The sequence below is a fragment of the Gorilla gorilla genome, chromosome 18 (assembly GCF_029281585.2).
Source record: "Gorilla gorilla gorilla isolate KB3781 chromosome 18, NHGRI_mGorGor1-v2.1_pri, whole genome shotgun sequence".
Taxonomy (NCBI): domain Eukaryota; kingdom Metazoa; phylum Chordata; class Mammalia; order Primates; family Hominidae; genus Gorilla; species Gorilla gorilla.
In genome coordinates, this window is record NC_073242.2 from 77,147,894 (window position 1) to 77,170,066 (window position 22,173).

General features: G+C 46.2%; 1 protein-coding gene across 8 annotated transcripts in view; it reads right to left on the reverse strand.

Annotated features, from left to right (window-relative positions):
• Window positions 1-2,318: 2,318 nt before the first annotated feature.
• ABCC12 (ATP binding cassette subfamily C member 12) overlaps window positions 2,319-22,173 on the reverse strand; it is a 72,974-nt gene continuing 53,119 nt past the window's right edge. For 3 of the 8 annotated variants that reach the window (XM_019011386.4, XM_055364691.2, XM_019011387.4), the window contains 9 exons: window positions 20,160-20,297; window positions 16,043-16,229; window positions 10,423-10,512; window positions 7,820-8,009; window positions 7,201-7,360; window positions 6,004-6,082; window positions 4,856-4,969; window positions 3,173-3,337; window positions 2,319-3,065 (listed from right to left, as the gene is read on the reverse strand). In XM_019011386.4, coding sequence (XP_018866931.4) covers window positions 2,979-3,065; window positions 3,173-3,337; window positions 4,856-4,969; window positions 6,004-6,082; window positions 7,201-7,360; window positions 7,820-8,009; window positions 10,423-10,512; window positions 16,043-16,229; window positions 20,160-20,297 — 1,210 coding nt within the window. In that variant the 3' untranslated portion in view covers window positions 2,319-2,978. The other 5 variants (XR_008672427.2, XM_055364692.2, XR_010131559.1 and 2 more) reach the window with 5 other exon arrangements.

The window sequence follows — 22,173 nt, forward strand, 5'->3', positions numbered from 1 at the left end:
AACCTGCCTGGATTCAAATCTCACCAGTGGCTAACCTTGGTCAAGTTACTTTCTTGATGCCTCAGTTTCCTCATCAGTAATATAAGGATAACACTTGTACTATGTTAGTCTATTCAGGCTGATATAATAAAATATCTTAGACTGAGTAATTTATAAACAACAGAAATTTATTGCTCACAGTTCTGGACGCTGGGAAATCCAGGGTCGAGGTGCCAACAGATTTGGTGTTGGGTGAGGGCCCATTCCTCATAGATGATGCCTTCTATGTGTCCTCACATGGAGGAAGGGGTGAACAAGCTTCCCCAAGTCTCTTTTATAAGAGAGCCAATCCTATTCATGAGGTCTCCACCCTCGCGACCTAATTAATCACCTCCTAAAGGCCCTACCTCTATACTGTCACACTGAGGATTATGTTTCAACCGGAGGATTTTGGGGGAACACAATGTTCAGATCATAGCAGACACCTACCCCACAGGGATATGTTGAGGATTTAATAACCTAAGCCTGTGCTTTGAGGAATTTGGCTAAATGGCTACTATTATTCTACATAGTCTCCCCTTAGCTGACATGGCAGTGATAGCAAGGGGTTGGGGTGGGAGAGGGGTTTGCTAAGATGGTTTCGTGTCTTATACACGCAAACAGCCAAACCCTCAGAAGTCACTCTCCCCCAGGGATGATACTGATGACCATCACTGTCCTTGCAACAGGCCAAGGGGAAAGGACTGGAGGGGCTTTGTTGTGAAGGGGTTGGGAGCAGGGCCTGTGGAGCCAGACTGGTTAGGGTTCAAGCCCTATCTCTGTCCCTTCCTTCTTGGGCATCTGTAGATAAGTTACTAACCTCAGTGAGCCTCAATTCCCATCTCATGGGGTGAGATGAGGATTCAGTGAAATAATTCATGGAAAAAATGCTTGTCACAGTCCCTGGCACACTGCAAGGTCTCAGTAGACATCAGGATCAATGTCGGTGTTCTTCTTCTGCCAGAGTAAACCAAAGCGAGTGTGGGCAGAAAAGGAGTCATAGGAGGTGATTCATCTCTCAATGCATCTGAAGGAGCAGCAGGGATCATTGTAGCCTATCCTCTGTCCTCATGAAAACACCACCTCTTGAAATCACAGACTGATTATCTGGCTGGTGTCAAGTTGGTAGAAAGTAAAGCATCCCTCCCTGACATTGCACAACTGTCATGGATTCCCATGGCCAGCACAGACTGCCCAGTCTGCTTGTCATATTGGGGAGGTTATCGTATGTCCATAAAGGTGATGCCCACACTCAGCTGGGAGCAGCTGCTCAGAACGCTGTGGATGTGGGTTTAATGACCTTCGATCAGGGTCATGCACCATGGGGGAAAGCTCAGATCAGGCAAAGATACACTGTGTCCCTTCACAGAGAGATCCACACTTGGCCTGGAGCTGCCCACGGAAGGAACCCCCTGGCTCACGTCCTTCTCAGCCACATGTCTTAGTGCACCCTCTGCTGAGGGCAGGATCCATCGCTGCCAAGCTGCTGGGCCAGGGCTTTCATGCAGTTGCCAGGTTATAAGCGCTACCTAAGGCCAGGTGTGCTCACCTCCCCGCTGGTTGGGTAGACCCCTGCCCAGGCCTGGCCGGAGGAGGGCTGGAGAATAATCAGTTGGAGGTTAACCTCACATGCCCAGCCCTTGAATTGCTGGCTGTTGGCTTTTTGGCCAGAAATCCAGATTAAGCTCTTAACGTGCACACACACCTCGGAGGGGTGTCCGCCAGGCTCCACAGCTGTGTTTCAGTGAGTTCATTAGATGCTGTCATTCACGGCTGCCACAAGTGTTTCCCGAGTGCTTCCAGGTGCCAGGCACTCCTTCCTCCACGTCTGGGGAGGCAAGTACGTGACCAACACTTAGAAGGGAAGTGGGGTTGGGGGTTGTGGTCTGGAAGCTTTGCTGACCACACTGCCCTGAGCTGTATTTAGAGCTCAGCCTGGGGCCTGGAAAGCAGGCCCAGGGAACTTATGGGGCCTTCATTCCTGATGAATGAAAAACAGCCAGAACTCCCGGTGTGCCCCTTGGCGGCTACTACACAAGAGCTTGCTGGATTTTCTATAAATATTTTTTTCCCAAATGTCACCATGAGTTAGCAGCGCTCACTCCTGGGGCTGCTGGGAATACATCTTTACTGCTTCCATCAGAACCAGCCTCAAGGTTGGAGAGAAAGCTTTTTATTTGGTAAGCGACTGTGAAGGTTCATTACTGAGTGAAGGGAGAAGGCAACAAGGGTCTATTAGAGGAAATAGTATGGAAATTGGAATATCTTCACTGAAATAATTGCAAGGCAACATTTCAGGGTAATTTCCTACTGCGTTTTAATGACGAATAAAGAAGATATAAAAGTGTCATTTATAGAGAAACTCCAGCATTTTGTTTTCTTGGTTATTCTAACAGATCAATTGAAACATATAATATGATTTTAAAAAAAATTTTTGGCCAAACACTGTATTCAATCTTTCACGCTACAAATCTGTGTCATTACCACTTGTCACCCAGTCAAGATGGAAGTGAGTGGGGTTAAACGAGAAGAAAATTCTGCTCTTTTTCCTTCTGATAATGGGCAAGGAAACCTTGCAAACTCCATCCTAAGGCATTTTCCCATGTTGTTTATTGTGGCTGATTTCTAACTAAAGTTACAATATTTTCAATCTCAGGCACTGGGGTGGTTTTGGTGAAAATACATGAGGAACCCTTGGGGATTTGGGAGGTGAAGGGCAGTTTTTTAATCCATTAGCTGGGTCTGCCTCGGTTCACCACCCAGAACCAACCCCAAGCCCACCAAGTGGGGTGACATGGACTGAGTATGGCAGTGGGGACAACTTCAGCCCCAGCTCACTCTGTGGATGGGAGGGGCTGAAGACCAGGGCTGCCTGTGGAGAGGACAGCCCCTCCTCCTGAAGACGACTCCTATTCATCTCACGGAGCCTCTTCCTCCTCTAGAATCAGCCACCAGGACCTCTACAATCTGACTTCTGCTGCTAGTAACATCGCAAATGCAGAATCTGGCTTCTCTGCAAGGACTTCAGGCTTGTCAAACTCAATCACCTGAAAGTCACAGAAGAAGAACTGAAATCATCAGAAAATATCTACCCACTGTAAAGCTCAAACCACTGGACTTTCTGGGGAGGTGAAGCCAAAAGAGCTTCCTATACCTTCCCATTTTCCATAACCAGGACGTGATCGCAGTTGAGAACTGTGTTGAGGCGGTGGGCGATGGTCAGCACAGTGCAGCCCTTGAAGGCATCTTTGATGGTGTTCTGAACCAGGGTGTCAGTCTTGGAGTCCATAGAGGCGGTGGCTTCATCAAGGAGAATGATCTGTGGAGGAGGAAACATTGTAAGCCAAAGGCGCACTGAGAGGGGAATTTATAGCCTTGGCTCTATTTACTTTAAAAAAAAGAAGAAGAAAAATAAGACCACAAGATGAAAAGTAATTAGCTAAACATCCATCTCAAAAAAGAAAATGAGAAGAACAAGAGTGAAATAAAAGTCACATCACATCACCTCCATCTTTCCAAAGGAACTTGCTAGAGGGACAAGGTTGTATATCTTTTATTCCTCTTTTTAAGTGGTTTATTCTAACCCTACAAACTCATAGGGAGACAGGCTGCACAGGCTTTATCTACTGTGCTAAACTGAGTCGGCATGAAGCACAGCAGCTCTTACATTCATTCCCTATATTGCTGCCATACCAAACGATCACAAACTTAGAGACTCAGTGTAAATTATCTTCTAGTTCCAGAAGTCAGAAATCCTAAAATCAAGGTATTGTCAGGGCTGCATTCTTTCTGTTTCCTTGCCCTCTCCAGTTTCTGGGCCACTTGCATTCCTTGGCTCACAGCCCCTCCTGGCATCACAGCTCCTTCTCTCTCTTTGACTCTTCTGCCTCCTCCTTGGAAAGCCCCATATGAATATGCTCAGCCCACCCAGATCTAGGATCATCTCCCCATCTCAAGATCCTTAATCGCAACTGCAGAGTCCCTTTTGCCAGGTAAGTTAATATATTAAAAGTCTCGGAGGAACATGTTCACAGGTTCCAAAAATCACGACATGAACATCTTTGGGGAGGTGGGGGTATTATTCCGCTGATCACAGGACGGATTTGATTTAGCAAATCAGAGCACTTGAACTTAACCCCTGACTCGGCTTGACTGGCCAAGTTACTTAACTTCCCCAAGGCTCTGTTCCCTCGTAGGTGAAAGGGGGCTATGCCTTATTGATGAGCTGGATATGGAGACTACACTTAAACCACTTAGCAGCATGCAGTGCCACGGCAGGCATCAGATCCATGCCGGTCCCTCTCCCCTGACATTAGCACATCTAGAGAATACACACAATGGTTCACACCTTTGATGAGGCTTCAGAGACTGGCATTACTAAAGCAACAGCAATCCCTTCCTGGAAATCAGTAAGTAAGGGTGGCTAAGTCACAAAGAAAAATAAGTATAAATTCTACAATTCCCATATCCTAGCATTCTGATGGCCCTCTTGAGCATCCTGGGGACAGTGTATCCAGATTCAGAATTGTTCAGAGACAATGGGAGAAAGTTGGGAGACAGATTTTTCAAACTCAAACCACTTAGGCAAGCAGAGTGAAAATCTAAGCGAGACCTCCCCAGGGGAAGCCTGGGAGAGGAAGTTGCTCTTGCTGTAAATGGCTGTTACTTTTCAATTTTTATCCCTCACAACTTTGTCTTAAGAAAAAGTGATCGGTTTTTAAATGGCTCAATTGCTCTCTCTTTGCTGAAAGACATACACGTGGCTCTGCCTCCTGGATTGAGTGGCGCTGCGGGAAATATCCAAAATTTGACCAATCCATTTTCCGTGTTTTCTTACCTTTGAATTACGGAGAAGAGCTCGGGCCACACAAAGCAGCTGACGTTCCCCTACTGAGAAGTTTTCTCCATTTTCTGTGACTTCTGCCTGTAATTTTTCTGGGAGTTTCATTATCTATAAAACACAAAAAATGCCACATTTGTGCTGATGATCTATAAAATTGTCCTATGCTGTCTGTATTGATTGCCCCCTTCTCTTGCATTCATCAGCTTGCTTTATTTTACTGTGGCAAAGAAAGTGCAAAACAACAATCATTTCAATATTGCAAACAGGCACCAGGGAAAGACCAGGGAGTAGGCGGACATTAATAATTTAAAATCACAGTATGACTCATAGAACCCCATAGACAATTCACCAAAAGAATAAATGATGCAGATGCAGTCCCAGAGAGCAAACAAACAAGTGGAAACGGCTTTCTGGATTGCTATTTACAGGGACCAAATAGAGATGGGATGGGAGAGTTTTCTGGACATTAAGGAAGGGTAAGACAGGGTCTGACTTATCCAGAGTGACAAGCCAAAGTGGCCTTGGAAGATGCTCATGTTGGTACCAAGTCCTGGAAAAATATCACGTTGGGCTGCAGAGGTGGCCATGCTCACCTGCTGACCCCAGCTGGGGCTGTAGCTCTTATAGGACAGGGTTCCCTCTCACAGATGGTTCGGTCCTCTCCAACCAGCCATACTTGCCATTCCCAGAACATTCCACACCCTCCCGTTTTCTGTGGCTTGTCTGTTCTGATAGCAAATGAGGCCACTGGCAGAGTAGCAGGGCCTTCCATCTGCTCTACAGCCAGACAGGCTTGAGTTCAAGTCTCCATCCTGCTACTCACTAGCCTGGGCATGTTACTTCCCTGAGCTTTAATTTCTTCATCTCTAAAATTAGGGGTAAGAGTACCAACCTCAGAGCATTGTAGTAAGGACCAAGTGAAATGATACATGTAGTGCTCTTGACTGGATCATTGTAGAGCCCTATTGTTGCTTTTAATAGGAAAGAGTAACTAAGGATTATGTTCTACTGACTTACGTGGTGTCCACAAATAAACCTGGCTAAGTGCTGGCCTAGGTGCTTATCAAATTTAAACATAGGCCAGGAATCTAGGGCAGTGGTGCTGGGAAACAAACTCCTCCTCAACAGCCCCAGAGACCTACTGTGTCTGTCATGAATGTTCTCTCCAGAACCTGCCAGAGCATCTCGTCAGTGTGACTCTCAAAGGGATCCAAGTTGTACCTGCAATGAAGGAGAGGAGAGGACAGAGAGCCAGATTTCCAAGGACGAGAGGATGGATGGGGAGCAGGCTTTCTGTAGCATGTGGAGGAGGGTAGGAGGTGGCATGTGATGACCTCGTGCTCCAAGAATAGTGCTCAGTACAGGACAGTGGTCCACAAAATATGGACCTCAGGCCACGAGACCAAGGGCCCACAACTCTGCAATGAAGCAGAGACCACTGAGGCAGGCAATGACAGGTGGAACCCTGCCGAGAGGCAGCTCTGAGCAAGGTGCTCAGAAAGACACACCTGGGCCTCTCAGCAACCCCGAGTAGCAGAGTGGGTTTGAACTGATAAAAATTCTTGGCAGAGAAAGAGGGAGAGTGAGCAACCCAAATCTGCCACTCCATGTATCAGCAGCTCCTAGGGCCTCACAGGGTGCTGAGCAGCTCAGACGCAGAATGTATATCTACTGTTTCAAGAGGCAGAATGCATTTTTCAAACAATGAACTCTAAATACAGTAAATACAGTTGCCCTACTTCATCTGGTGCTCTATAGGAGAAATGTTCCTCTCATCACAGAGAGAGCCACTGCACTGGCTAACTGAGAAACTGCCTTTCCCCTTGTGCCTTGATATCAGATCTGGAGCCCCATAGAAGCTGCAGCCCTACTGTTCTTGTGCTTGAAATAGCTTCTGTTCACTTAGGTGTGGAAATAAATGAATGCACTTTGCAATGGATAGCTGTATACATGGGGTAACTGTTTATTTTATTGTGCAAACTGGGACACTTTTCAGAGTGGCCATTGTTAAACCTGATGGGATGCTGGGACACAGGCATAAACTAGGGCTGTCCAGAGCCACTGGAATATCTGCTCAGTGTATGAATGAATATAGAAGCATCTTGCTCATTAATAATGTGTTTATAAAACACAAGTAATGCTCAGACCCCGGGCCCTGGCTCCTCCCAAGGCTGGATGCAGAAACAGGGACCAGCAGTGCTTGTGAGCCCCCCTGGGATACTGCTTCCCTCAGACAGAACAGCTCCAGGCCAGCCATGCCCTAGGGACATCACAAAGTTCTTGGTCAGTCTGATTTCACTCTCCAAAAATAGAAATGCACAATGATTAAAAACAGCTACCTTACTGTACCTACAAACAGGACAGGATCCTGTGGGATCACAGTCAGCTTGGTTCTGAGGTCTTCCAAGCTGAGAGTGCAGATATCCACCTCATCAATAAAGATTGTGCCACTGGCTGGCTCCACCAGACGAAACAAAGCCATTCCTAACGATGACTTTCCTGGGAACCATAAAAGTAAGAACAACAAATCAAACATCAGTTTGTGCTTCCATCATATCCAAGCATTTAATCAGTGGGATTTTTAATGCAATGCAAATGGTTCCATAAGGATGACAGTGTAGACAGAAAGTGTCCTCACCAGGGTGAGGGTGGAGGGATGGGCTACCCTGACACAGTTAACCTGCCCATCCTTGCAGGGGCCCTTAGCACACAACTCATCTCTGCAGCCCTGTTGCACTAGGATGATTGTCATTTAATTAATTCAAAAACTGATGTGTTTGCTTCCATCTCTACACACCCATTCAACCTGAAATCCTAATTTACAGTAAAGAGATTTGAGGGAAATAACAGCCAATCTGACACACATACACATCACTCTCTGGTGTGACTTAACTAGGACATCCAGTGGAAATCCAAAGAAAACAACCCAAAAGAAACAAAAGCAGAGCTTGTCCTCACCGGAACCTGTTCTTCCAACAATCCCGACTGTCTGCCCACTTTGTATGTTCAAGTTCAGGCTGTCGAGAACAAGGGGGGTGTTGTCTCTGTATCTCATCTGATAGTCTCTGAAGGTGATCTCCCCATGGCTGGGCCAGTCCTTGGGACAGGTCCCCACTTTGAGGGGATGAGTGCATTCAGGAACACAGGTCTGTAAAGGAGAATAACCAATGACCAGTGAGTAGCCATTTGTTTTTTCACTTATTTAACTAATTCATTCATTGATTCACACAGTTTCAGGTACTGCTATTCATGGTGGTGAAATAAACCAATAATGACCCTTAATTCTAGAAACTCACATTCCAGTGGGGATGTCAGATAATAAACAAGAAAAAAAATTAAAAATGAAGACAATAAAACAGAGTATTGCAATAGGATACAGAATGTGATTTGTGTGTTGGGAAAGGAGAGTTGTGTGTAGGAGAGTAAAAGTATTTGAGGTTTCAGGAAGGCACCTATGTGACATTGGACCTGAGGGCTGGAGTGCTGGGAGGATGCCAGCTACAAGAGAATCAAGTCCAGAGCCCTCCAGGTTGGGGGAACAGCTAGCACAAAGGCCCTGGGGCCAGAATGAGCTTGGGCAATTTGAGGAATGGAAAGAAAAGTCATGTGGCTGGAGCTTAGCGAATAGAGGGATGGATGACTTAGAGGAATACACAAGGGGAAGCTCATACTGGGCCTGTGGGCCTGGGAAAATGTCAGAAGTGTAGCCCTGAAGCTGTGTGACAAGGCCAGACATAGCCTCGAGTTTGCAGAACTCAACCAGATATAATTTCAAAATCTGCAAGAATCATCATTATACTAGAAGAAGAAAGATGATAAGAATGCAGGATGTCAAGTTCAGAGGTCTTTAGACATACATGAAAAAAAAACATTTAAGTCTCCTAAGAGTCCAAGAAATGCAAGGTCTAATAAAGGAGTAGGGCAGCTTGGCTTCCTCACAAGAGCAGCCCCTCCTCTTAAGTCACCTCTGTGTAAACAGCTGGAAATAGGGATCCCATGTGCCCCATCAGGATGGCTGACCAGCCCAAATCTCTGGTCAATAAGCAACCTCATTTAGCTGAGAAAATACCTGTATTGTTAAGGACTGAGTATTTTTAACCCCTAGAAGATTTAGAATTAGGAATAAAAATATTTTAGAGAAATGAAACTGTAACAGTAATATTTTTAGTTTAAGAAATCTGCACACTTGGTGTTTCAAGTATTCACAATATATTAACAGAACTTGGGCTTGTGATTCTAATTTAAAATGCATAATTGAATAATTGATTTAAACATGATTTTAAGTTAAAAGTTTACTGTTTATAGCATTGATACTGTCATGAAAACTTAAAGCTTACTATGTTTGTAAGTTTAATTAATTAAATTTATACAAACTCAAGAAGGTTTGTTGTTAAATCAGATCATTGAGGTACTTAAAAAAGAAATTGAATGTATTAAATTTTAAAATGCAGTTTAAAATGTTTTAAAATCTTTAACTAAGTTTGTAAATGGAGCCAAACACTCTTCAAAGGCACCTAAATGTGATTGCTGGAATTGGCTAGACTTCTTTTAAAAGAATAGCAAGATTTGTAAGTTGGATATAAAAGCTTTTAAAGAAGAGTTAGACTGAGCTTCTATTTTTCAACTTATGACTTCAATCAAATAATAATTTTTAACTTAAAAAAATTTTAGAGTCAGGGTCTAGCTCTGTTGCACAGGCTGGAGTGCAATGGTATCATCACAGCTTACTGCAGCCTCAAACTCCTGGGCTCAAGTGACCCTACCTCCTTAACCTTCTCAGCAGCTAGGACTATAGGTGCATGCCACCACACGTGGCAAATTTTAACTTTTTTTTTTTTTATTTTTTTTTGTAGAGACAGGGTCTCACTGTGCTGCACAGGCTGATCTCAAACTCCTGGCTTCAAGCATTCCTCCTGCCTCGGTCTCCAAAAGTGTTGAGATTACAGGTGTGAGCCACTGAGCCTGGCAAAATATTAATTTTTAGAAACCAAAGTAAGCCACTGAATTGTATTTTTCTGTGTATCAAAACAGCCCTTAAGGAAACCTTGTTAAAAAGAACCTCACATTCAACAACAAGAACTTTAGAATGTATTGTAAATACAGGTTTTAAGAAGAGGGATGACTCGTCCGATTTGGGGTTTTTTGTCGTTGCTATTGTTTTTGATTTTTGAGATGGAGTTTTACTCTTGTTGTCCTGGCTGGAGGGCAATGGCACGATCTCGATTCACTGAAACCTCCGCCTCCTGGGCTCTAGTGTTTCTCCTGCCTCAGCCTCCCGAGTAGCTGGGATTACCACCGCTCGCCACCATGCCTGGCTAATTTTTGTATTTTTAGTGGAGACAGGGTTTCACCATGTTGGCCAGGCTGGTCTCAAACTCTTGACCTCAGGTGATCTGCCCGCCTCCGCCTCCCAAAGTGCTGGGATTATAGGCATAAGCCACCATGCCCGGCCCGATTTCGGTTTTTTAAAAAGACCCCTTTCGCATCTAAAAAGATCCAGTATTTGCCCAAGTCCTGCCGAAATTAACTTGTCCCTCCTCTCTGATGCACTAATTTCTTACCGAAATGTATTCCCTGAGCAGCTCCACGGAGGTTAATTTGGCTTGCGTCTCTGTTCCCGTTCGCACACACACTTGGAGCAGTCCGCTCAGCTGTTGAAAAGGAGCGAGCAGCCGCAGTTAGAGCCCCTTCCTCCTTCGGGTTCTGCAGCTCCCCGTTCAGGAGGCAGTCCTAGTGAATGATCCCTCCCCTGCCTAGCGCAAGACAGCACAAACAGGAAGCCTGCCTTCCCAGCCAAGCGCCCAGAAGTAAAGATATTCCTGTTCGGGTGTTTTGCCTTTAAACACTTCCTTTGTATTTAGAAACAAATGGTAATTACATTTTTCCCTGGCACTCCAGATGGTGAGAATCATCTCCCCACAGAACCACTTGATCACACGCCTCTTTGAGTGGTGGGAATTCTCCCTGGGAGCTGCAGAACTGCTGGCTATCGGCCCCTTGCTGCCACCTGGCAGGGTCTTGCATCTCAGAGCAGCCCTCCCCTAGCCCCTTGCTCAAAAAACAACTGAAAACCACGTCACCATAAGAGACCAGAAAACCATCAAGCCTGTCTTCTTGTTATAGTAATGAGAAAGTCAAGGCTCAGACTGGGGCATGTGGCTTGCTAAGGTCACCCACCTTAGGCCTGGATCTCCCAAAAGCCAACCCCAAGATTTGACTGCAAGAAGTATATTAGGGCAGATTGAATGGTGTCCCTACCCCTAAAAGATGTGTCCATTTCCTAATCCCTGGAACCTGCGAATGCTCTCTCATTTGGAGAGAGGATCTTTGCAGGTGTTAGTAAGGATCTTGATATCATCCTGGATCACCTGGGTGGGTCCTAAGTCCAGTGATAAGTGTCATTATAAGAGACAGAGGAGAAGTCACCGAGGAGAAGGGGACGTGAAGGCAGAGGCAGAGACTGGAGTGATGCAGCTACAAGACAAGAGATGCCAGGGATGGCCAGCAGCCACAGAAGCTGGAAGAGAGAAGAAAGATTCTCCCGAGCCTCCGGAGGGAAGCTGGCCCTGCCAACACCTTGAGTGCGGGCATCTGACTCCACAACAGTGAAAGAAAACCTTTCTCTTGTTTGAAGCCTGCAAGCATGTAATTTGTCACAGCAGCCTTCACAAACGAACATAGGCGGTGAACCCAGATTGTACCAGGAGGGGATGGAGGAGTGAGCAGGGGAAGAGAGGCCACCCATACCAGGTGTGTTTGTGAGATGTTACCGCTGTGGGCAACTGAGAGTCCGGCTGGTCTTGGAGCTCTGGGACACTGAATGGAGCACACCTCGGAACTGTCCCGTGCCGGGGCAAGGAAGCCGGGGTACACGGGGCTACATAGCCACTAACTCCCTCAGTCATTGCTGCACTTGCTTCTGGGTGTGAGAATGCCCAGAACCTCCAGCCTGCCCTGGAAGGGTGGGGCAGCCACAGCATTTGTCACCAAGTGGGCTAGAGGCAGGGCCATCTCATGCATTAGCGAACTTCATTGACTGAGCAGTAGCCATGGGCCAGGTACTGGTTGGGGTGCCGGTTTCCAGGGTTGAAGGTTATAGATAAGATCCCTGCACTCAAGCAGCTTCCATTCTAGTGGACTGGCAGGGATGGTGCACAAGGCCACTGCGGGAGTGACAAGAATGTCCCAAAAGCAGGTTGATGTGGGAGAGGGGCCAGGGCTGGAGAGTTACCTTAGATAGGGGGTTCCAGAGGACTGTGTGAGCTGAGGCATTTATGATAAGAAGTCCACCAGTCAAACTCAGGATAAGAATGCTCTAGTAAGAAGCAAGCGGTCTTAGCAGCAAAGAGGCAGGGGGCGCGAGCAGGCGCATGACGTGGAGAGCACTATGGGTGCAGACCCTCTGAGAGCCCCTCAGCAGGCCTCCCTGCTGAATACAGTTCAGCAGTTTCCACTTCTTTAGAGCAGTGGCTCTCAACCTGCCCCACAGAGGACATTTGGCCATGTCTAGAGACAGGTTGGGTTGTCACAACCTGGCGGGAGGGACGTAATACCAGCGTCTCATGAGCAGAGCCAGGGAGGCTGCTGAACATCCTACCGTGCACAGAACAGCCCCTCACCAGAAGGATTATCCAGCCCCAAAGCCCACAGTGCCATGGTTGAGAAACCCAGTCTTGGAATACAGGTAATATCCCGCCCCTGGCTTACAAAGCTCTATGTATTCTACTCTGCTGGCACCTCATACCGCCTTGCTCAAGCCATGTGGGCTTCTCAGATCCTCAAACATGCCAGGATCATGCCTACCACTGAGCCTTTCCCTGAGGCACTCTTTCTTCCAGTCTTCCTTGGCTGGTTCTTTATCCTTCAGGTCTCAGCTTGGAAGCCACCTCCCAGCAGAGGCCTCCTCTGGCTGTTGTATGAAATGCTGCTTCCCCTTCCGACAGCCACATTCCTCCACTCGTTGTCTTCCTAACATTTAAACACCTTCTGAGCTTCTCATCTATTTACTTGGCCCTCATTTATTCCAGCTGCCCACTAGAATGAGCGCAGGACTTGTCCAGACTGCTGACTGCTGATTCCACAGCCACTAGCACAGTTCCTGGCTCATGGTGGGTGCTCAGGGGATATCTGGCAAATGAATGAATGAACGCTGCCCTTGAGAAGGGCATATACATCTTTTGCTAAATGCAAGAGTATCAGCTCCCAAGGCCACGGCAGCCCTCCCAGGTTTAGGATGCCCACAAAGGCACAGTGCTGGCCCCAGGAAGTGCTTATTCTCCTACGTGATGTGATATGATGTCACTTTGCATTCACTTTCTGCTCTGTGGGATTTCATGCCAATTTCTCATCCATCTAGGGAGTCTTCTCTAATCTCAAGTGGAGTGCTGTCATTTTGATTCTGTGTTCTCCAAAGGGGGCTAATGCTCAATGAAGCCACAGAGCCAGCTGGAGAACAAGTGTTCCCATAGATCTCAATGCTGTGCACAACCTCACAGGAATGTTTGAAAACAATCTCATGGAAAGCTGATAATATCGCCCAAAAGCATGACCTTAGTTGGGGAAAGCTGTTTTACTTGGACCAATTAAGGGAAACTGTTCAACATCATCTGTTTGATATTTTACTAGGCAACAACAAATGAAGACATCTATCAATACAGGAAACTGGTTACCCAAGGAAAATTCATTTTTCCCCACTTAAGAGAGAGTACAGAGAATACATTTTTGTTTCCTTTCTTCCCAAAATACCATTTAAATGATATCAGAGAAATTTTCCATAAAGAATAGACCTTTAACAGTAAGGGGATTGAGAAGAGATAGCAGTGAATAAGCTACAAATTTCTGCAAGATGGAAAGAGGATGAAAGCCTTTTGATAAAATGGAAGCAGAGCATGCTAGAGTTTAAAGAGCAGAACCCAGAGATGCTCCAGGTGTGAGAAGGGGGCCCACAAAGAGGCTGGCTGATAGGCTCTGTATATAGACAACCACTCCTGTCTGGTTCACTCACTCCTCTTCCCCTCTTCTTTCTCCTAACCAGAGTTAGTTGGACCCTTTATCCCTAGGCATGGGAGCACACGTGCATACGGACACACACACATAAACATGATTTTCTCTAAAGAAATTGAATTAACTGCCTAGGGATAAACTGGGCTCTCTGAATAGTCCCCTGCACAAAAACTCCTTTAAGTCTTGCATTTGGGTACCTAAAAGCCAGCTCCCTGGCTGCTTTCCTGAAGTGAAGCCAGCCTATGGAAAAGCCCCACCACCCACCTACCTGCAGTCATAAAATTTCCCATCAGGAGACACCTAGCAAGGTGAAACAAAGGCAGAGGAAACTCTGAAAACTCAACCCAGTTCCCCAGAGTTAAATACTAATGGGTCAGGAGACAGATGGACAAAACCAATGGCATGAAAGAGCAAGAACGAGAGAAACAAAAAGAAAAACTACCTCTGGAAGAAACAGATGCAAGTCAAAGAAGGGATGAGAGTTTAGGAGGGGAAAAAAAGACTCTAACCGATATGGTTTGGCTTTGTCCCCACACAAATCATCTTGAATTGTAGCTCCCATAATTCCCACGTGTTCTGGGAGGGACCCAGTGGGTTGGGAGATAATTGAATCGTGGGGGCAGTTTCCCCCATACTGTTCTCATGGTGGTAAATAAGTCTCACAAGAGCTGATGATTTTATGAGGGATTTCCTCTTTCACTTGGCTCTCATTCTCTCTTGTCTGCCACCAAGTAAGACGTGCCTTTCACCTTCCACCATGATTATGAGGCCTCCCCAGCCACGTGGAACTGTGAGTCCATTAAACTCCTTTTTCTTTAAAAATGACCCAGTCTCAGGTATGTCTTTATCAGCAGTGTGAGAACTTACACTAATTAATATTAATATCCTCAGAGAGATTCAAAAATATGCTGCATCCATGTAAAAAATGATTCTTTTAAAAACTCAGAGAATAAGAGCTTGTGGAAATTAAATATATGAATATATGATTGCCAAATTTAAAATTCAAGGAATAGCTGAATGGCAAAGCTAACAAAAATTCCCAAGATAAAAAGACAAGAACATGGAAACTGAGAGAAAAGAAAAAGAAACATAGAGAATTGATGCAAGAAATTCAATATTCAACTGACATGAATACAGCAAGAAAAAAAAAACAAAGAAAAAGAGGACATTGTCAAAATGAAGGAGAAAAAGGAGAAATGTTTCCAAGCTGATGAGAAATTTGACTTTAATCTTAAAGAACTCACAGCATCAAACAGAACACATGAATAAAGACCCACATTCAGATACATTATCCCAGAGTTTCAGAACACTAAGAATAAGGACTATGTCAAAAAAGTTTCCAAAGATAACAAGATTCAAACAAACATGAGGACCAGGTGGCCTGCGTTCAAATCCTGGCCCTCACATGTGACAGCTGTTATGATCTTGGGAGAAGTCTTTCTGTGGCTCAGTTTCTTCATCTGCAAAATGGGGACCACGGCAGTATTAGAGGGTTGTTGTGGGGAGGAAATGAATTACTTTAGTTAAAAGACAGGGCCTGAAGCCAATCACAATCAATGCCGTATGTTCACCTATTATTGTCATTCAAAAGAAAAAAAAGCAACCAAGAAGAGAGTCAGTAATTATTTGTCATCAATATTATGACTGTCTCTCCAGCATTCATTTCACTCCCTCCACTGTGGAGTAGCTATGTGACTTAAAGTTGGAAATGGGTGTAACTCCATCCCTAGCCTAACCAATGATCCGTATCCCATCAAACCACTAATTAGTTCTGGGATGCCTAAATTAATCCAATATGAGTAATGCTCCAGGCTTTTGCCTCCATGGCTGGGGCAGGAAATGCTTTCCTCCAATAACAGTAAAGCTCCAGGCTTCTGCCTCCGTGGCTGGGCCAGGAAATGCTTTCTTTCTGCTTCCTCTTTGCTGTAGACCCCAGAGGCTGCTGGTCACCTGTGAGGAAAGTCATCACAGGGCATGGGCAAAGCTCAGAGACATGATCCCACTGTGCCTGAAGTCCACACAACCATCATACTTTTTAATGATGTGAGCCACTAAGCTCCCTTTCTCATTTAAACCCATTCGAGTTGGGGTTTTTGTTGTGTCCATCCAAAAGCACCCTCGCTGATGTATTACAGGCCGGAGCCTCCAGACTAAGCCAAACTTTGCACCAGGCATTACCTGGATGATGTATGACAATGACAGGCCTTTGGATGAAGTACTGATGGAGGAGAAACTCAGGGTCAACAACAAGGCCACAATGAAGGTAAGGATGTTCATGAGGACATCCATTCTCAGCGCAAACCACCTGAGAGCACAGTTAAAGTAGAGGAGGTGACTGGAGTTTTCGTCGTTTAGCGTCTTAAACCTACAGTCAAGAAAATCAGAAAAAGCAGGAGATCAGGTTGTGCTGTAGACTTAAGGTTAGGGTGACTGGAGAAATGAGGCCAAGGAATTTTTAATCAAGGGAACGCACTCTCACATAGCAAACTCTTACAAAAATGAACATATATTCATGCTCTTAAAAATCTGCCACTCTAGACATCTTTGATTTGCACATATTTTGGGAAATCTCATGTGGCAATAGAGTAGGGTGCTAAGTGGCTCTTTCTGTCTTTCCCAGAACCGGCAGCTAGAATCTACAGCTGAGAAGAAGAGGTGCTGAGTGCTTCACATTCTGACTCCAAAGGATCCCTATCGTGGAGTCAGCCACCCTCAAAGGCTTTGTGGAATTGACAGTTGGCCCCCTTGATCTATAGAAAGGGTGGGGGTGGGTTGTGGAGGAGGTCACCTTTAGGGAAATCAATGTTTGTGACTGTAGAGGAGGGAAGGGAGGGTGCATGTTAGGTTTCCCTCCCTGAATCAGAGAAAGAAGATTGAAGACAATTGCTTATAAAGCTGGGAGCCTCTTCAAGGACAGGAAGCTGACACCTTGCATCCCTGCTGCATGTCCATGGAGCCAAAAGGCTTGGAGAGGGGGGAAGAAGCACAGAGCAGAGTGACAGGGAGATGACACAGCCAGGGGACGGGGGCAAGACCCACCCCTGGAGTTCCGCATTCCCCAGATGTATGCAAGGTGGATCCCATCAGCTCCACAGTTCCTAGGGCTGAGACAGCAGAAGGAAGATGACCTTGGAGGCTGCAGTCTTGATGTGACGGTCCCTGGCATGAAGCAAAGGGGCCTCCACATCAGAGGAGTGCAGTGTGAGGGCTGCCAGGCAGAACTCACAGGAAGACCCAGCAACTCCTACCGATGCAGCAATGCTGGCAGAACTCCTGGGGTTCTGGCCCTGCTGGGGCCTCCAAGCTGCTGTCCCACATCTGCACAGTGCACTGCAGCAGCAGGAAAGGATAGCAGAAAGGAGAGAATGGCCCAGAGGTGCCAGTCACCCAAGGATGTGTTCTTCCTGCTGTCCCCTCCCCAGTTCCCCCACATGGGCATCAGAGAGCCAGGCCTGGAGAAAAGGAAGAGGGTGTTTAAAAGCACAGAGCAGGTGCTTCTCAATTGCAAGCCTGCCCCACTTGACACACACACACACACACACACACACACACAGCATAGCCTTGCCACACCAAGCCTCTGGGGGAAAGAGACCTGTGGCTTGAATATATTCAAGATTGAAATTTTCACCGCGCTGAGCTGACCATTAACCAAAAGAGACATCAGATTCAATTGCCACTGTGGCTTCCCTGATCTAGTGGGGAAGGGCTTCATGAGAACAGCTGGTAGAAACTACTGGGGGAAAAATGAAAACCCTTCCACGCTTAAAGCCCTAAGGAGGTACAATTCCTCCCCTGGCATAGCTGTGAATGGCCTCAGGCACTGCTGCTCCACGCTGTCCTGGAAGGCCTCCCAGAGTTCTGCCTGGAAGCCCCTCTGACAGCCGCCCTGGGCTCTGCTGCCCTCCCCTCCTCTCTGTTTCAACTCTAACTTATTTTCCCCAGAGCTTAGTCAAAATATTCTTCAAAACACAGCGCTGTTTCTATCATGTAGCTATACAGCATACAAATTCAACTGACAGCCTCCATGACCAGGAAGTCACCTGTGGTCTTATCCGTGTGGTTGGTTAGATTGCATAGAAACAAAATCACTGGCTGGGATCAAATTGGAATTTGACCTCTAATCTTTTTACATTTTTTAAGCTGTAGCATTTTTGTCTGGTGGCAAAGGCAATACATGTCAGAAACCCAAGCCCTTTGGAAAGAAACTATTAAAAGAAGGGAACCCCCATCAGTCATTCTTGGCTCCCTATAGGATTCTCTCGGAAATCTTGGAGTAGAAGCTGTGGGAAGACAAAGTTTGCATGTGTGTTTGTTGTGGGTGAGTAGACTAATGGCTCCATGGGCTTTCCTCATGGCCAGGACTTTGGAAGTGTCTATGTGTGAGGCAGGACTCTTGACAAACGATGTTCAGGTCAAACTAGGGTCCGGACTAGGTGCTGACTGAACTAAAGACAAGGTGTGATGTCAAATCTACTCTGAGATCCTGGGTGGTAAAATGGAGGGGGCGTGAGAGAGAGAATTAGAGGCAATTCTAAATTTAATGCAATTCCAGGCTGGTTGCAGTGGCTCACTGTAATCCCCGCACTCTTGGAGGCCAAGGCAGGTGGATCACTTGAGGTCAGGAGTTTGAGACCAGCCTGGCCAACATGGTGAAATGCTGTCTCTACTAAAAATACAAAAATTAGCTGGGCCCCAGTTACTTGGGAGGCTGAGGCAAGAGAATCGCTTGAACCCAGGAGACAGAAGTTGCAATGAGCCGAGATGATGCCATTGCACTCCAGCCTGGGTGACAGAGCAAGACTCTGTCTCAAAAAATAAAAACAAAAATAAATTTAATGCAATTCCAAACTTAGAATGCATTCGATGCACCCTTTAGAACTGCATCTAATTCTTTCTCTCTGAAGGGTGTGTTGGCATTTTAAGGAAGGAAAAGACATAAAGTGGGAAAGGCTGCTATGGATTCACCAAACTCCATTTTCTTTTCCTCCTTTGGACACAGCTGGACTACATTTCCCAGCCTCCCTTGCGTTAGGTGAGCCCATGTGACTCCAATGTGGCCAAGGAATGTGCAGAAATCTTGGGACACTTTGCTAGGGTTGGAACATAAAATCCCCCTGGGTCCTCCTTCCTGGCCTCTCGCCTTGTCTTCCGGCCCAACACAGAAGATCCGAGAGAATACCTCAGGGTCCTTGGGACAGAAGAGCCCCAGATAGAAACAGACTATGCCTGAGTGTGGAGTACAATCACCTACTGTTGCCCCATGGACCTTCACTAAATTGTGACATCAGGAAAAATAAAAATTTATTGCATGAACTCCCTAAGATTTGGGGTTATTGTTACTGCAGTGAGCCTACTGTGATTTATCCTTTTTCTTTTTTTTTTTTTTTTTTTTTTTGAGACAGAGTCTCACTCTGTTGCCCAGGCTGGAGAGCAGTAGCACAATCTCAGCTCACTGTAACCTCTGCCTCCCAGGTTCAAGTGATTTTCCTGCCTCAGCCTCCCAAGTAGCTGACATTACAGGTGCCCACCACCACACCCAGCTAATTTTTGTATTTTTAGTAGAGATGGGGTTTCGTCATGTTGGCCAGGCTGGTCTCAAACTCCTGACCTCACATGATCCACCCACCTCGGCCTTCCAAAGTGCTGGAATTACAGGCGTGAGCCACCGCGCCCAGTCTGATTTATACATTTTATGTCGTATTTTAGAAGTTTGAAGCTGGAAGATGCCAGAGAGATTTACTAACGTAGTCCCCATATTTTAAAAAGAAGAAAATGCTAAGTGAAATGAAAGGTGGCCTTTAGAAATTATTTTTACAAGAATCGTGTAATAACATGAAACAGGCTATTTTAAACTGTTAAATAAATTTAAGAAATGATTATACATAAGAAGAAAAAGAAGACGCCATGAATAGAAAAAAAGAACAAAAAATGGAAGGAAACATGAAAAAATTAATAGGTTTGGGTTTGGGTTTGGGGAGGGGCTATAAGTGATTTTTTTCTTCTCTTTTCTTCTTTTCTCTATCTTCCTGAATCAAACACATTTTTACTTTTAGAATGAAAAATAGAACAAATGAGGTTGTCATTGAACAAGCTCCCCTCATTCACATCTTCTGGGGCCCAAGATGCTGGAAGAGAGGCTGTGAGGCCAAATGTCTTCAAGGACTCCTCCTGATTCTTCCAGCTCTTTGTCTGTGATCAGTCCCCAGCAGCCCAGACTTCCCTCCTCCTGTGCACTCCCCATCGGAGTCAGGCATGAAGCATGGGGGCCTGGGGCAGGGCCCCACATGGGACTCACTGGGTGATGCAGCTCTCCTTCTTGCCATAGGCGTGAATGATGCCCAGGCCCTGCATGGAGGAGGTGATGTGGGAGAACCAGGGTGACCGGCTGACATTCTCCACCTTCTTGAGCTCCTGGACTCCTCTGTGGAAAATGCTGGAAGAAAATTGAAAGGGGCCAAGTGGGCCACAATGTGAGGTCTCATCAGGCTTGCCCTCACAAATACAGAGCCAACTAGGCACTCAGCACAGTGCTTAAGTCAGAGACGGTGCCATCTAACTGGGGATGAAGAGCAGCCTGCCATTCTGCAGCGGTGCCTGCCCCAGGTGTGGGAATGGCGGAGGCGTGAGAACCATGAGTCAGCCGCACCTTCGTTTGGCCACGGTGCTGTGTTTCTCATATCAGGAAAGTCTCGCTCCACAAGGCGTGATTCTAGTCTTCTAAAACCAAAATTTCTCATACAGCACAGCCCCTAAGTATCAGCCGACCAATTTTTGGTGCCCAGCCAGAGAAAAAGTGATCTGATCTAACTCTGGAAGAAAACCCGGTGTGTCAACTGCCAACATGATGGCCTTCTAAAGGCATTTTCAAAGGTAATTTTGAATGAACATCATTATAGCTGACTTTAAAACCAAACACCCACGGGATGCAGCTCCCCTTTATGTGGAAGCTCCAGGAGCCCTGGTGAGCAGGAGACCAGGGACCTCGGGTATGTACAGCAGCTGGCTGGCCCCCGAGAGAGAAGACAATCAAACCTCCAGACTCTCAGCCAAAACAAACCCAGGGCAGTGAGGAGGGAAGTCTCATTAGTGCAGAGCTAAAGTGAGTTGTTTGGAAACACTTGGATAATTCAAGCAGGACGAGCTCTGGTCTGTCTAGTCTTTATAGCTAGAGGGGTGGGTACAGAGCAGGGAAAGAGCTTTTACTAAGTAAATCAACTGCATAAACAGGAGGACAGACAAGAGCAATGATCAAATACAGGAATGACAAAAAGGAACATGAGCCCAAAGAATCCACTGTAAGAATGACATCCAGGACTTGCTTTTATCCTGTAAATGACTCTCAGAAATTATTGGTATTTGGTCATCACAATAAACCCTTGAGTTTGGAGACTCAGACCATTTCATTTGGAGACAGGAGAAGAGGGTCTGGAGGCAGGGAACCTAAGGCCAATTCACGCTGACTTCCTAGAACTAAATCAAAAGGAAAACCCCAGCTTTCCCCGCCTAGGTAACAAAAGGCTCAAAGGCTACTCTCCTTGCACACCTGCCCCTTTTTCTGGGTGACAGATGTACCTTTGATTAGTCCCCTCCCACAACCAATCAGGCTGGTGGCAGGCCAAGTCTTCATTTGTATAGGAGTAACTGTAACTTCACTTCAGCCTCTGATTAGTCACTTTCTGCAACCAGTCAGACTGATCATGGGCCACTACTTCATTTGCATGGGGCGTACACCAAGTGGCCAATGGGAAACCTCTAGAGGGTATTTAAACCCCAGAAAATTCTGTAACTGAGCTTTGAGCCCCTATGCTCAGGCTTGCTCCCATCCTGTGGGAGTGTACTTTCATTTTTAATAAATCTCTGCTTTTGTTGCTTCTTTCTTTCCTTGCTTTGTGTGTTTTGTCCAATTCTTTGCTCAGGACATCAAGAACCTGGACACCCTAACAATTTCGCTTCCTCAGGGTCACCACGGGAACAGTGAAAGACAGCAGCAAGAGTCCAGCTCTCCCAGCTCCCTAGGGCACAGTGTCAGCTCCCAGAGCCACACCTGCCCCTGCACAGAGTCCAGCTCTCCTGCGCCAGTACATTCCCACACCCGCATTTGCCACCGTCCACGGACACCATCAGCCGACTTGTTGAACAGAACTGAAACATCCGAAACTAAACTCGTATTCTTATTCCCCAAACCGCTTCTCCTCCTGCACCACCCGTATCTCTCTTCACGTCGCTCTCCACCTTGAAATCATCCTTTGCCTCTCCCATCCCCCAACACCCAAAATTCCACCAGTGGGAAGTGAAACCCTGATGACACT